Source organism: Lingula anatina, chromosome 2 (genome assembly GCF_051362555.1).
Source record: "Lingula anatina isolate TDL-2025a chromosome 2, LinAna3.0, whole genome shotgun sequence".
In the NCBI taxonomy this organism is placed as follows: domain Eukaryota; kingdom Metazoa; phylum Brachiopoda; class Lingulata; order Lingulida; family Lingulidae; genus Lingula; species Lingula anatina.
This window is the reverse complement of record NC_141768.1, coordinates 17,709,053-17,724,980: the sequence shown is the minus strand read 5'-3', so window position 1 is coordinate 17,724,980 and position 15,928 is coordinate 17,709,053. Positions and strand designations below refer to the sequence as shown.

At 34.5% G+C, this 15,928-nt stretch overlaps 1 protein-coding gene across 1 annotated transcript; it reads right to left on the bottom strand.

The window, feature by feature from the left end:
- Positions 1-1,051: 1,051 nt before the first annotated feature.
- Positions 1,052-15,919, bottom strand: LOC106162706 (uncharacterized). Its single transcript, XM_013540081.2, has 8 exons — positions 15,729-15,919; positions 10,691-10,742; positions 8,141-8,413; positions 6,537-6,755; positions 5,842-6,442; positions 5,527-5,572; positions 3,965-4,103; positions 1,052-3,369 (listed from the first exon to the last, which is right to left on the bottom strand). The coding sequence occupies exons 1-8, from the start codon at positions 15,852-15,854 to the stop codon at positions 3,134-3,136; spliced, it is 1,692 nt and encodes a 563-aa protein (XP_013395535.1). The 5' UTR covers positions 15,855-15,919; the 3' UTR covers positions 1,052-3,133.
- Between the last annotated feature and the right edge of the window lie 9 nt (positions 15,920-15,928).

Sequence of the window (15,928 nt, the reverse complement as noted above, 5' to 3'; positions counted from 1 at the left end):
ATTCAGTAACAGACAGGGAAGTGCTTTAAAAGAAAATATGAGGAAGAGATATTTAGGGGCTGATCCAGAGATATTTTCTCAGTGGCCAATTTAAAGGGGGGTGAGGGGGTTCCTGCCCCTCTCCCCTTTGGTTTCTGAAAAATATATCACACCAACATTCCCCTCTTGAAATTAGAATTTTGACTAGCTAAATGATAGTTCTAAACCGTACCAAAGGGCACTGTTTGCTCTCCAAAACACCAACAAACATTTGGGGCCCTTGAGCAGGCCCTGAACCTCACACCAAGGGGGGCGATGGTCGGCTTCTCATCCGAGGCCTGTCGTTCTGGACCCCCCCCCCCCCCCCCCCTTTCAAATAATCCTGGATCTGCCACTGTTTTCTGTCTTCCAAATTACCCCAGGTTTATTAATCTCTCTTTTTGGACCATCTTCTGACAAAAGAAATTAGAAAAGATTAGATGTAAACTTGAAAAATTCTGACAGCCTAGTAGAAGACTGGCCTGGTCTGCCCCTGATATTATTCTTGAGTATAAATTTATTGAGTAGGAGGATGCATCACAAGGAGACCTATGATGTTGTGGTGCACTCATTGTTATAAGAACAATAACGAGAAAAAAAATTGTTAATCTATCCACCTCGCTCTTTTCAAGTTCCTCATGTGAACGCAGAAATAAAAGGCAATTTGCTTCGTGCTAGCTCCTGTTGCTTGCCTTGTTTTTAATTAAACAGGTGACAAAATTCTGAAAGCTTTCAACAAGATATTAATTTAGAGTGGAATTGCACATGGTGTGGATAAAAGGCTGATATCAAGACCGAAGTCATTTTTAATTATTGTATGACGAAGATTCATTTTTTCCACTATTGACACCTTAGGCATTTGTAATTTCAATTCTGTTAGCAATTTTAACTATAATTTTGTCAAAATTTGCTAACATTGTTTGAGACAATAAATTGTACTTGTTTTTTAAACCAGAATTTATATACTGTTTCGGTGTTTATGTTAAAACTTTTTTTTAGGGCATAACAATTTAATGAAAGAAAATGTTAGTACTTATAATTTAATATGCACATTTATTCAAATACAGTTTCATGTGAAACACTGGACAAAGTAAGTAAAATAACATGGTTCAGAGAACAGGATAACGTGAATAAAAGTAGCACAAAACATGCAATAAAATATTCGAAAATCCACACTTTAATTGATACGTGTATTTGAGGCTAAGGCAAGATTTGAATTCCTCACATATTACTACATACTAAGTAATCAGAAAGATTGTTTATGGTTCCAAGAAATTGTATTATGTTTTAGTGATAGTAATCACTTTCTTTGGAACAAATTTTTAGTAAAACAGTTCATTTCACTCTTGTAATAGCTATTTCACTAATATTTTGTTCCAAAGAAAGTGATTACTATACCTTAAACATCAGTAAATATATACTTACTCTATTAAACTTGAAAAGTTGCTATAACTCTTCTTATCTGGTTAAACAGTCATTCAACTCTTAACATGAAAATAACTAACATGCAAATGTGACTTTTTTAAAGCCCTGCACCTTCTATTACTTTTAACAAAAAAGTGGGACTTTGTGAAGTCATGTGCTCAAGTGATCTCACAAATACTATGGGACTTTCAAAATAATAAAACATCACTACTACAATTTAAAAAACATAAGACATATAAATGACATATATTATTTGATTACTCTTGCAGCTGTGAATTTGAGAAAATGATTTCAGGGATCTCCCTTTTAACCCGTATGTATGCAAAGACGGTGACAGAGGTCAAAAATGGAAAAATAATTACCAATTTTACACAGATAGCTGCCTTTTTTTAATGGGATTTTCAAAGACATTAATTTATCAAAAGCAACAATTAGATTAACTCATTATGCACCAAACATGTAAAACACCTGAACATTAAGCACAAAACTCTTTTGTAAAGAAATGTACATGGCAAAGTATTCACTTTGAAGAAAAATGAGAAAGCAGAACAAAAAACGGTATAGATTCAACTTCCAGAATGGACGGCAGTATTATAGTTGCTTAAAAATTGGCTTTTGTCCTCATGCAACTTTGTTAAAAAATCTGCTTAAATTAAATTATATAAGTAGAATCATGAACAATTTAATTCAAAATATTTTACTGGTTTCTTTTCTGTTTCAAATTTAAATTAGCTTAAGGGGATAACAACCATTCGTATGATATCCTTATTTCACAATAAATACATTGTATTAATTCTTCAAAATACATAAAATTCTATTTTACCCCCAAAATGGCAGTTAACACAATTATTTTGGAATTTGTACTTGACATCACATCACGTGACCTCCATAGATGGCTACACTCTGTAATAATCTCTTGAGATCTCTTAAGAGATTATTACAAAAAACAACTTTTTAGAAAAAAACCAAGGACTAATGTGGGAACGGATTCATATACCATTTGTATGTATGGGAAAATTGTCCTTTACCCCAGGAAAATTCAATTTTAGGCCAAAATGAACAGTTATCCCTTTAAAGCAGATGCTTGGGAGGCAGCTGTTGGAAATCCAACAGCAGGTAGGACTGTAGGACTACAGTAGGACACTATTAATCCAAAAACCTGGAGGGGGTAGGGGAGAATGAAAGAGAGAGGGGGCAAATGTCCCTCTGCCCTCAATCCACCCCGCCCAAAGTTGGGCTTTCTGCTCTAGACATTTTAAGTCACTGATGTATGAAAATCAGCACTAAGGGTTAGCACAGACTGTTATGCAAAAATATTTGACTTTCAGTATTGTTTTGACACCATTTTCACAGGACCAATATTGGTACAAAACATTTTTTTTTCATTATGCTATGTCAACCTGAATATATCTAAATGAATACCAGTAGTAAATAACAGACTGCCATGTGCATCTGGAAGTTAAAAAACAGACAAAACATATATGCTGGTACATACACATTTACATTTGCTGTAGATTTATTATCTTAAATACTTGAAAAAAAAAACATTTTTGGCAATAAAATGGACAAATAACAGTTATACTAAAATCAAAAGACCTTAATACAGGGATGTCTGAGGCCGGCTGAACTGATAACAGGTCTCATATAGGGCACCAGTCATATTACTAACTTACTAAGTCAACCTTCAAGGTCAACTGAAATCTGTCTCCTGAAATGATTTGTCATTTTCTAAGATTGTCAGTATGTCTTGCCTCTCTGGCATTTTGTCTTTGACAAATTTGACTAGATTTTTCTTGGTACAGCTTGGTTCAAAGTCTTTGGATTTGTCTGACAGGAGTTGCCAGTGTTGAAGAATCACATCTCCGACTACAACATTGTAGAAGCGGCACACAACTTCTACCAAATTCATCTCTTCATATGACATTCCTGTTAAAAGGACAAAGTAAAATATCAACAAGATTATTCTTAAGAAGATTTTTAATTGACCTTTCTCTTCCAACGTATGTATCTTGAATTTCAGATCAGTTGCTTCCCTTTTTTAGGAAGTGCCCCTATGTAATGAGTTTGAAAATGAAGAACCTGGTATGCATCAGATCCGAACCTCAAGGTTCTCACGTGAAATTTAGACCGCATTCACAACGAATTGAGCCAGGCTTTACAAATCCTGGGGACTAAAGATGGCGGACGTACATGAAAGAAAAACCGCCTAATCGTTTAAGTCTCTCCGCCTCTCACACGCCTCCCCACGCGTCATCCCTGCGGGGGTACAGTCATTATATCTCTGCTCCATTGGGACTACACATGGGGAGGCGTGTGAGAGGTGGAGAGACTTAAACGATTAGGCGTTTTTTCTTTCATGTACGTCCACCATATTTAGTCCCCAGGATTTGTAAAGCCTGGCTCAATTCATTGAGAATGCGGTCTTAGACTTTTTAAGGCATTGAGATGTTCAATAAATCTTAAAAGAACAAACAGTTCAGGTGCATGTCCCACAAATATAGTGTGGTCTTGCTTTACCTACCTATGTGCTCAGCAAGGATCTCCCAGCCTTCCTTCACATGTAGCTTGCAGACCAGTCTGTCCCTAGTGGCTCTTGATAGACCCAAGATGTTCTTTCTTGGTTTGCTGCCTCGGAGAGCACACATTAATGTGTAGCTTATCTGATAGGTAAGAAACCAAAATATAAATTTATATGGAAATTTAAAAAAAAATTTTAGAAAAAAAGGTTGAGAAAATCATATCAACTTGTTTGAGGTGAAGAAATAAAAATAGCAGTTTAAAAACATCATTAAATTATTGAAATTTGGCATTAAGCCAAATCATGTTCCAAATCGCTGTCCTTGAATGAATATATGTCCTTGTATGACAATATTACATCAAAATTTACATTAATTCTTTTACCAGAAATCAAATGCAGCTTGAGTTGATAAGCAAAGTTCAATAATTATCTGTTGAAAATACATTAACTTTATGGTTTAGCCATACACCTGATGTCAAGCTTTTCAATAGTACCGGATGAAAAAAAAAAAAGGAGGGGGGGGGGGTAATGGACATCCTAAAGAGGACTGACAACACTGATAATTGATTTGGAAGAAGTATACTGAACAAAAATATAAACGCACGAAAGAATATCTTGATTTATTTTCATGTATAGAACTAGAGTATTTAGCCAACAATAACAGCATATTTTCCTCAACAAACAGACATCACTTTGAGAGCATTATGGGAAGTTTAAATGCATAGTCCAAGAGTTAGGGTATCAAATACACCATGAAGGTCAACATCCTGAGTTCACAGACACTACAATAGGCCACCATAAGCTTCGTGCAAAGCACTACACCAGCAGAACATGGGCATCACTAAGTTGACAATAGTGGCCTGAGGGACATTATCCCATTCCTCCTGAAGTGCCACTCGCAGTTGGAAAACATATTCTCGGGAGCTGGACCATGATGGCAAAAACGCTGATCCAGAACATGCCACATGTGTTCGATGGGCAACAAATCGGGTGTGGTAACAAGTGGTTGACGGTGTCTCTGAAGCGTGTTCTCAGATGGCTGACAGTGGAATGATGCACATTCTGGCATGCTGCAACTTCTGTTACCGACAAGCCAGCATTGAGCATGCCGATGGCACTATCCCTCATGATTTCAGACATCTGTGGCATGTTGACAAGTGACAGAAATGCACATTTTGGTGTGCCCTTTTATTGCCTAGACTGTAAGGAGTGTCTTTGTATAGGTCATGCAGATTGACCTCCACTCTGTCATGCTCCATTAGTCTTATGGGTGTAAAAACTGAACCTTTGAGTATACTCACGGGGAGCGGCCAAGTGAAACCAGACCACTATACTTGATCAAAACAAATCCATCAATTCACAAATAAACCATAAACTTGGGCATATTTCATGATTATCCATTTCATCTGACCCTTTTAGTTTCGTGTGTTTATATTTTTGTTCAGTATAGTTATAAGAAGATTCCATCTTGGCTGTAACAGTGGGGCTGATGGGGTTGTAGCTGTGGTAGTTTTTGGCCACAACAGCTCTGGCAGTACAATTAAAGGCCTTTACATCTTACTTACATCTGTATTCAGGTAGTCAGCATCATAGCATGGCCTCTGCATATTTCTAGAATCATTAAAAAAAGTTAAATGAACAACAGGGATTTAAAAGACTAATTCATAAACAAGGTTCAATCATATATCTGCTGTTTGGTGAAAATATCAAGAGTAAACCCCCATACTGGGGATAATAGGTTTAGTGTAGTTAACAGTACATCACATTGTTACTGGTTTTTCATTAAAGCAACAAAGCTAATTAAAAACCTAAATATATATTTATATATTACATTGTTCATTTGTGTTCACTAATCACCTCTAAAGCATGTCCTATCTCACCTGTGCTTCATGCACCAATAGATATCTTCTTCCTGGATGTGACGAAGTATACTCCACAATTTTGCCATTAATCTTTTCCTTCCCATAGTTGTCACTGAGCTTTCAGATTTCAGTGACTGACCAAGGTCGTTCATACTTTTTAAAGGATGTCTACTGCCCAAATGGAATGCTCTATACATAGTAGCCAATTCTGCCAAGTCATTAAAACTTCCACAACGATTCAATCCAGCTTTGTTTTTCATTGCACTAAGACCACGTTCCTGTACCAGGTCACCCACTGATGCTGATCTTGCTACCCCACCACTAACAGGGGGGACTGCATGTAAAGGTAAAGGTATATAGGTAGTGGCGGCTTCTTCTTCCTCTACCAAAGGTGGGACTGGCGGTAGAGGTCTTTTCTTCTCAGGTGTAATAGTAGGGCTACAGGAAGAGTGGCTGGAAGCTGATGGCGAGCTAGCACCCTTGTGTTGGGGAAAAGAAGGCGGGGCTCTACTTGATACATGTACAGACCTTGAACGAAGTCTCTTTGTGTAGAGAATTCTAGAGGATTCTATCTTAGGGGCAATCAGGTGAGATCTTTTTGTTCTAAATTTGTAAACACCTGCAAATAAAAAAAGTGCCTTAGAAACTTTCACAATGGTATCTGTAACACTTCACTATATCAACAATCACATAAAAATACATAAGAAACTTGCCTGGTCTATTGACATCCTTCTCTGCAAGTGGGTCACTGACTTCTATTTCTAGGATGTCTTTATGGTGGCTCACATTAATACATTTGTTAAGGTCCCAGCGACGAAGACAATGAGGCGGGTTGATCAGAGTTATGCTGACGGAACGCTCTGTGATGTGTAGAGTGACCTTATCATGTGGCAAACCATTGCCCTCCAGAGCAGTTATGATCCAGTGCTCCTCTGAAACAAAAAGATTAATTACTGTAGGTATTTCTGATCGAAAATGGGCCGAATCTTACCAATGACATAACCTTAAATGATTGTTTTGGGGATATACATGGTTTTTAATTTCCCATATTAAACTGGCTTTCATTACTAGTGCATCTCAAAGCCATACCACATCCTATTTGGTGATAACCCTGTGCTTGAAAATTAAAAAAAATATATGTACATACATAATTATATATTTTTGCTAGAAATGAAATGTCACATATACTGTTTCCAAGCAATCAAAATTATATTACATGGGACTGCTGTCTGACACCATAAACATGATTGTATATGAATTTTTCAGTTTTTCTCTTACTGTTGCCATCCTGTAACTGATGTTGTATTTCGTCTTTTTTTTTACAACAAATGCGGCTGACATGATTAGGCGTTTTTCTTTTCATGAACGTCCGCCATATTTAGGTCGTGGCTTTGTAGAGCCATGGCTCAACACGATACGAATGTGGCCTTATTATTCAAGAGAAACAATGTATCTGTCACAAATTTTTGATTTTTGACACAAATTCTTGTGCACTTTTCTTTTAATAATTTGAATTTAAAGGGATAATAACTCTTCGTATGAGATCTATCTTTCACAATAAAAACATTGTGAGTAACTCATAGAAATATAATATATTCTGTTTTACCACAAAAATGGCAGTTATAGCTATTATTCTGATATCTGAGCTTGTCTTTAGACCACATGACCCCATTGATGGCTATACTCTGTTATAATCTCTTAAGAGATTTTAACAAAAAACCAAACTTTTGAGAAAAAAACCAGGGACTAACTTTGAATGTAAAAATGGATTAACCATTGGTAATTATGGGAAAATTGTTGTTTACTCCAGGAAAATTCATTTTTTGGCCAAAATGAAGAGTTATTATCCCTTTAATCAAACAAAGCTCATTCTTTTTATTAAAAATCATGCTACACACATTCCTGTATTCTTAAATTATACTTATTTTAAAAGGTGTGCTGGTAATTTATCATGATAAATGGCAATTAATCAAAAGAAAAATAATAATTTAAAAAATATTTGTAAAATAATTCATGATTTTACAAATGAAAATCAATACAACAAACACCAATGAACTTATAACAGATAAAAAAGACAACTAATTAAAGTAACAAATCATAAGGACCATCCTGTTCTTAATCAATATCACATTATAAAGGTTTGACGAGATTATATACTGATACAGACAATGAAGGTCAGAAGAACACAGAAAGGAAAACAAATACAGCAAAATCCCATTCAATTTTAATGTGTGCTATGTGTTAATACTAATATCTACCATTATGAAGTAAAACAAATAAGAAATGCACGTAGGTGGGAAAAAATGCAATAACTCACTTAATTTGAATTCATTTTCGATTCTTGTTTTCCAGTCATCCAGCAGTTTCTTGGCTTGTTGGTCACTCTCACGAACTTTAAAAATCACAGTATCATCCTCTAGAAACAGAGCTAAGTAGGCATCCTTGTGTTTAGAAAACATGACGGTTACAAAAGATTTTTGCGTCTCTAAACTCCCCAACTCTGTTCCACAGAATTGGTCAGCGGTAAATTCATAAATTCCCTTACAGATGACTTCCTTTTCATCCTTGAACAACTTGAGAAAATAATGCTCTGAAAGTATATGAGGAAAATACATTTATATATTCATATTGCAATCATACCACTTTCAAGGTGCAGGGTGTACACACACACACACACACACACACACACACACACACACACACACACACACACACACACACACATATGAACATTCCACTAACAAAAGATTTTTTAATGGGATACGGTTTTAAATAATTGAGTACCATTTAGAGATCCAGGAAAGAGATCATACTGGGTATGTCCAAAATAGCTTTCTTGAAAAATCTTCATTTTATCAACATAGAGGAATCACAAAAATATCAGCTCAACTGGAAATGACTGACTTTTAATGTTAGTGCTCCTTAGGACACATTTTAAAATTAATGTCCATACTGACATATTCATGTTAAATAAATCATATTTATATAAATGAAATATTACCATCGAAGGCCTGCTGATAAAGAGTATTGGTTCCTACAATTTAGATCTAAGAATATGAAAGAAGTTGTGCCTTGAAAGTGTTCAATTTCTTGAGATTGAGCATATGAGGGTTTTCTTTTCAATTTTGTTCCTAAAACAAGATAGCTGTATGGTTTCCATTATTTTCATTAGAACATGAATTTGAGCAGATGTGATAGTCCTTTCAAACTACCATCCTGACCACTGATTATCTATTTCCTTTTTACTTTGTGGTAATGAACCACTGATAATGGAGATTTTGCCTTAGTCAGCTGTTAGCTAGTGCAGTGGCCTTCTGTACACTGAGACATAGAAGAAAAAATAATCCTTTGCACATTTATATTAGTATGAGGCATGTCGCAAGAAATATTAGCACTTTGTATATAAGTATAAGGTTTCAGGTTTAAAAATCAAACTTCTGCTAACATGTTCTATTTCAAAACGGTTAAGCAGCATGAAAACATCTATCCTAGATAATTCAATTTGCAGTTGATAGAAATACCTATAATTGGATTTGGCAAGATAATTCAGTCTTATCATGGGGATTTGGCATTGCACGGCAGACATAGGTAGATTATCATGCTGCAGCACTATATCAGTATGACAGTTAAATAAAAGCTAACAACAGTTGTTTTTTTTTCCTAATCATTTTTACCATTTATATTTTTTATCATGTAAATGTCCTTATATCCCATTATTAATAAAGAACAGCTTTTTAAGGCCAAATTATCAATCTATTTGTTTTCTTTCTACTCCAATCTCAAACAGAAGAGTAATACTAGCAGTTTTGATGACCATTTCAACAACAGTTGCTGGTTACTATAGAGGGCCAATACGCTTACCAAGATATTTACGAAGGGTTGATCTTGTTAACATAGGTATGGCCTATTTATTAGAGATAAAGTCTTTAGATAATATTTTTTAACCATTTGTTACATGTCACTTCTGTCAATAAACAATTAGTGGAGGTCTAGATGTTGAGAAGGATTTATAAGCAATTAACAGTTTGATAAAAATAAATAAAAAACAAACCTTTCTCTCACTTGAGACACCTATCATCAGAATAAAGTGAACTGCTAGGAGGAACAACTCACTTTTATGAAATGAATCAGTCAGACGTAACATAATCTATATTCTTCAAAATATACCTTTACCACACACTCTTAGCAGCCATCATAATAAAAACTTTTTAACAGACATAACATAATATAGTATCTTAAGTTCACAATAATGAATTTATTGCTAACTATTTCTTTGTGACAACCACCAATGTTGATTATGATGCTGAACCTTGTTGGAAGCAGTTAGCTATAGAAGCAAGACTGAAGAGGACATCAAATTTCGCATTAGATAAAGCAAATTAGCTTTATCCCAAGGGGACACTTCACTAGCAAGTAATAACATATTGGTAAATCTGGTTATCAATTTTGCATGAAGCATAATGGATGTCTAAGTTACTCTTCTGCCATAATTTTATCCATCTCAGATCTGTAAAATATTCATGCTAAAACTGTGTCATACTTTGAAAAATATATACTGTACACTGTTTGACCTTATAAATACTGCAATTCATATTTGGTTCAGAAAATCCTCCTCCCACAATTACCTTGTAATAAAGATTTCAATCTTTATGCAGATTCAAAACATATTATATTATTATATTATATGTATTTCCTCATCACAAACCACAGGGTAGTTTCTTTTAGGTCCGGGAAACAAGGATATACTAGGTAATACTTATATGCTAAATCTACACTACAGTTGTGAAGTTTACACTGAAAATGTTAAATCTAAACTATAGTTATGGAATATATACAATGAAATGGTAAATCTACACTGAGTATTTACCTTTAGTCGTTTCATCATTGGATCTCATGTAAGCACCAAAAACCACATATCTCTGAAAGAAAAAAAATGAAATCAGAATAGAATTGTTATGTTTATCAATGCATTACAGGCCCGTAGCCAGGGGAGGTTCAGGGGGTTTGAAAGAACCGGCCCTTTTGCTGGGAAAAGGCCCACTCTGGGTAAAATTTGATCTAGGTACATGAAGTTTTTATGGGAAAAGGTCCACTTTTTCAGAAAAAGAACCCCCCTTTTGAAATTGCTGGCTATGGGCCTGCATTAAATAGTGAGTGTTCAGAAAGTATGATTCATTTAGTGAAAATAAATTACTTGGGCATAGGAGCAATTGGATGTATGTAATACTGGTTTAAGGGGAGGAGAGGGGGAGTTAAAAAATCATAATACAACAGTTCTCATAAAAAAAAACAAAAAAAAAAAAAAAAAAAACAAAAAAAACACAAAAGCATTACCAAATACATATCACAAAATTCTCTTTAATGACTTCTTTTCATTTAGTTTCTTTCATATCAAATTACTCCCTATTACATGGACTGTTTGATTCAAAATTTGAAGATTTTATGCAACAGTTTATTCTATTTTTGTTTAATTAAACACAAAAACCTCAAATACATGGATTAAGCTCCCCCCCCCCCCACCACCTGAAGTGTCATAGAATTTGTATAAATAACCACTTTAAACACTGCACACTCAAACACACAATGTACATTCAGTACATCAGAGGTTTTATTTTGTTGAAATACATTGTATTCCTTTTTGTTTGAACTTCCATGTTTGGCCTGAAGGAAACAAGAATAGAAGTCTGTTTTTACATATGAGTTAAAAGCAGTTTCCCAGCATGGTATGAAATAAGTTAAAACTGAGCAAAGGAGATTCAACATGTAGAATCACAAGTGCCAAGGTGGGGTACAGTATAAAAGATGGACTACAATAATGTCTAATTATGTTTCCCTATCCAATAAGGACATGCTTTCTTATATATATATATATGCGTGTATTTTCATTGAAGACAATTTAAAAATATAAATGAAAATCAATCAATAAAACTGGTAAATATACACTTTCCAATGGTAAAGCTAACAAGTTTTTTTTCCAGAATAAATGTATCATTCTAGTCACTGTTGGCAACCTTAAAACAGTAATTATGAGGATTTTAACATAGTTAGGCCCACATGCACACTGCTAATGAACCAGGGCCTGCTGCAACTATGTGATGAAATAATATGAATTTGCACAGAATATAACAGATTTTCCAAAGACAAAGACCTACATTCAGTAAAACAAACTGAAAGCTTCTAGAATCCCCTACTATTCAATACATAACATGAACATCAGGCTTTATTGAATAATGTAGAAGCAGCACTCCACACAGCATTAATAAATAATGAAACATTCCCCAGACTACAGCTTCGGGCTTAATGGCTTTGATTAAATTCCTCAGATGCATTAGTCCCCGAGTACCTTAATTGAACTGCATCCATGCTCTCCCATTAATATAATCTTTCTGTACAATTGTGAGTGTTTGGGGGGGGGGGGGGGGGTTAACCATTCAACAACAACAACAACAAAAAAAAAAAAACAATGATAAATCAAGCTATTACAAAAAAAAAAAATTTAAATGGAAAAAATTTAAATGAAACAATCAATAAATGAACAAACAAAAAGATTACATTTGAAAATGAATTACTAGTATTATGTCCAGGTAAATATAAATACAGAATTTTCCATTCTTGCCATATGACAAATAATTGCATTACTGTTATTTCATTTGATTCAATGTACTCCTGTACTGGTGCATACATTATATGATTTTGTACAATATGATGTGATGTGATGTGATATGATATAACATTGTTACATGATCAAGAATTTTGCATGTGCCATATGGTAACCACTTACTAAAACATGATTCTAGATTGATTCAGAGTGAACTGATACAATCAGATATGGATCAAGGGAGATGAATTAACAGTAAGTTAGGCCAGCCACCATTAATCTATCTAACACTGAGTGACTTATTAATGGCCTTCTGTAATCTGAGCTGACGGCAACAGTCTAAAGACTGATTTATTTTCAGGGAACAATTTTTAGGAGAGATACTGTATCTGTGTTCAGACACATTTGCAGAGAGGTAGTCATCCTTTTACATGGACGATAATATTTTCAGCAATTTGTGGTCTAGCAATATTCTATGGGCACTGTAGTGGACGCTGCTGTTAGCACGTATTACTCATTGTTTGAAAAAAAGAAAAGAACAAAAAAAAATTTGTCTTTGTTGGTTCCATATGTCAACCAAACTAATTAACTGGAAACTGTATCTGGTCACCATAACACCACTGACTGCCATTGAGTTAGTGCACGTTGGCCAGTGCACAACATTTTCTATTATCTCTATGCAATTACTATTGATCACATCATCAGACAATGCTCTGGAAACATACTGCTCTTTAGATTATTGCCAATGGGTGACATTATTCGCCCACTATGAAATCAGTCAGTGATATCAAAACTATGACTAATAGAATTTCTAAAAGCATGATTAGAAAGTAATGGAAACTCTGTTTGCATTTGAGCTATCAAATTGAGTGCAATCAAGCCAGAAATCAACTAATAACCATAAGTGATTGCAACTGTCAACAAAGTGCTAGCTACTATAATATTAACATTTTACAGTATGAAAGATGGCTAGGGCCATCCTGCTGATTAAACATAAAGTCTCAAGTAAATATGGACCAATGATTTCAGATAGCAATGACCAAGTTTCTAGCAACAGAAAAACATTACACACAACCTGAAATGGCAATATAGTTCTGAAATAAATACCTGACCATATGTATAACACTAGGTCTTAATTACATGTGATTTATCATTTTCTTTACCTAGATGACGTGCCATATCTTCTAATTAAGAAACAGCCATACTGAGGGGTATATGATAATGCAAATCACACATAAGTAAATTTGCTCTAGGCTCAACAGGCAAACAGACAAGTTGAGGCAACTGTTTCAATACTACTGAAACTGCCTAGGCTTAGTTGCAATTATGCGCTTTTATATTGTTTAAAGCCTGGCTGTTTTTTTTGTGACATACTAATTGATCATCATAAGCCACAACTAAGCAGTCTTCGATTTTTATGAGGCTTAATTAGCTCATTATTACATACATATACAAAGGTTCAAAGTGTAGAATTCACTGCTTAGGGAAGTAAAACACACACACACACTTTACTTTATATATAAAACAGTTCTTTCTGACAGGTGGATACCACCTGTGACTATGATACCTGCTTTAATTGTTTACCTCACCTGTGTTCCATCAACTGATGTGTAGATGGGGGTAATTAAATCAATAATCCCATTTTTCTTAGAACCTTTACATTAACTTATGCAAAGAAAATCCATACTGGACGAAGGTATGTGGTAAAACTTGTATGTGTATAATTTGTGCATCATACAGTTTATGTGTGGCTGGAAAGTCTTGTGCAAGTTCATCATGTAAAAAGTGAATTATATAGAACTTATTAAGTGTGAATACACTACAGATCTATAGTTGAAAATGTCTGCTTACCAAACAAAATGTCTTTAAAAAAACTATTAATCCATAATGTTGAAATTGCCAATGGTGAGTAACCTGTATGTGATGATGTTAACATATGACATCAAATATCTTCAAACATAACCCTGGGTCAAGAACCTATTTATTTATTTTTTCTATTTTAATTCAAATTACTATTCTTAAATCATATTCCTTTATTACTACTAAAATCATGTTGAAAATATAAATTCAAATAGCAAATCTAAAATTTAGTTTCATGTAATTGAGCCTTCAAATGAAACTGACACAGAAATTTCTGTTTCATTTGATGGCTTAATCACATATTGATTCTTACGTTCATTTCTTTCTGAAAATACACATCCCTCTCTGTGGTGTCAAACCACATTCAAATTGCCTTTTAAAAGGTTAATTGACAGCAATGAAAACAAGGCAAAGCAGTTGGAAAAATACATATCAATTTTAAATTTAAATTCTGTGTATATGCACTAATGTTAACAATGCTTTACATGACTTGTTAACACAGCAGATCTCATAACAGCTGCTGTGCAGATAAAGGTAAAAAGAAAAATCAATAAAATGAACAATGTTTTAGTTTTCCTCCAACATATGGCTTTCTTTGTAACAAAGACAGGTTTGAAATTAATACTTGTGTAATCCAGGTATAACCAATACATGAATACGCTTATACAATTAAATTCTTACCTCAGTCTGTGAATGTGTAGAAGCCAAACTAGATACACTGTGATTTTGCAAACATATAAACACATATTACCTTAAAAAACTATGCATAGTTTTAAAAGGTAATCAAAGCTAGCTGCTTGAAATGATGTTGGCCTCTTCAGTTAATTTAACAATAGCTCTGTTACTAATCATTGAAAAATGCATGCAATTTTACAAGCTAACACAAACATTACCAAGGGTTATTTATCGCCAAAAACATATAAATACTAATAAATACTAGAAGATAAATAAATAAATAATTCTACTTTTCATATGATCCTAGTTCTATATAATGACCACAGAGATAAAAATCAAAGACCTGTTTTATTGAACTTGATTATAATAGCTCTGTTAAAAGCAATTGTGCTGAACCACGAAACAATTCATCATTTATTTATATAAAATCAAAGTGAATTAAAAACTGTTTAAAGAATATCCCCCATTGAAAAAAGATCTTGTCAAACTGATCAAACAACAGACAGCACTGGCCAGCTTTTGTCCCCCCCCTCCCCCCCGCCTTCCCTCCAAAATCTGTTTATCTAAACAAAAATGAAAGGCACACACATATATGAATTTACTTTAAAAATCAGGCTTTAAGGGGAGCAATAGGTAAACGAAGGGTTAGACAGTACTATTGCTGAACACTTTATACCACTTTTACTTCTCCCTGACTACTAGACGCAGACATACAGCTGGAAAAGCAATATAGTAATAAGCTGACGCTGAAGTGAACTAAGTTTAGACTCACCTGCTTGCTATGTTTCTCAATATTCAAAACGTGTACTTTTCCTTTGAGGATCACCCTTTCGCTAACATCGGATGCAGCACCACTGTATTTTTCTGATCGACTTCTGTCTCTGCTGAATCTACTCATCGCCCAGCACTTCCCTCCACCAAGAATTTTATGATGTACTCGACCCCATTCTGCAGGGTCACTTCCTGGAAGGG

Excerpts from the sequence above, each read along its gene's own strand:
- LOC106162706 (XM_013540081.2), bottom strand. The coding sequence starts at position 15,854 with ATGAGTAGATTCAGCAGAGACAGAAGTCGATCAGAAAAATACAGTGGT. Across the intron at positions 4,104-5,526 it reads CTGACTACCTGAATACAGAT|ATAAGCTACACATTAATGTG; the intron begins GTAAGTAAGATG and ends CTTACCTATCAG. Across the intron at positions 3,370-3,964 it reads GATCCTTGCTGAGCACATAG|GAATGTCATATGAAGAGATG; the intron begins GTAGGTAAAGCA and ends TCCTTTTAACAG.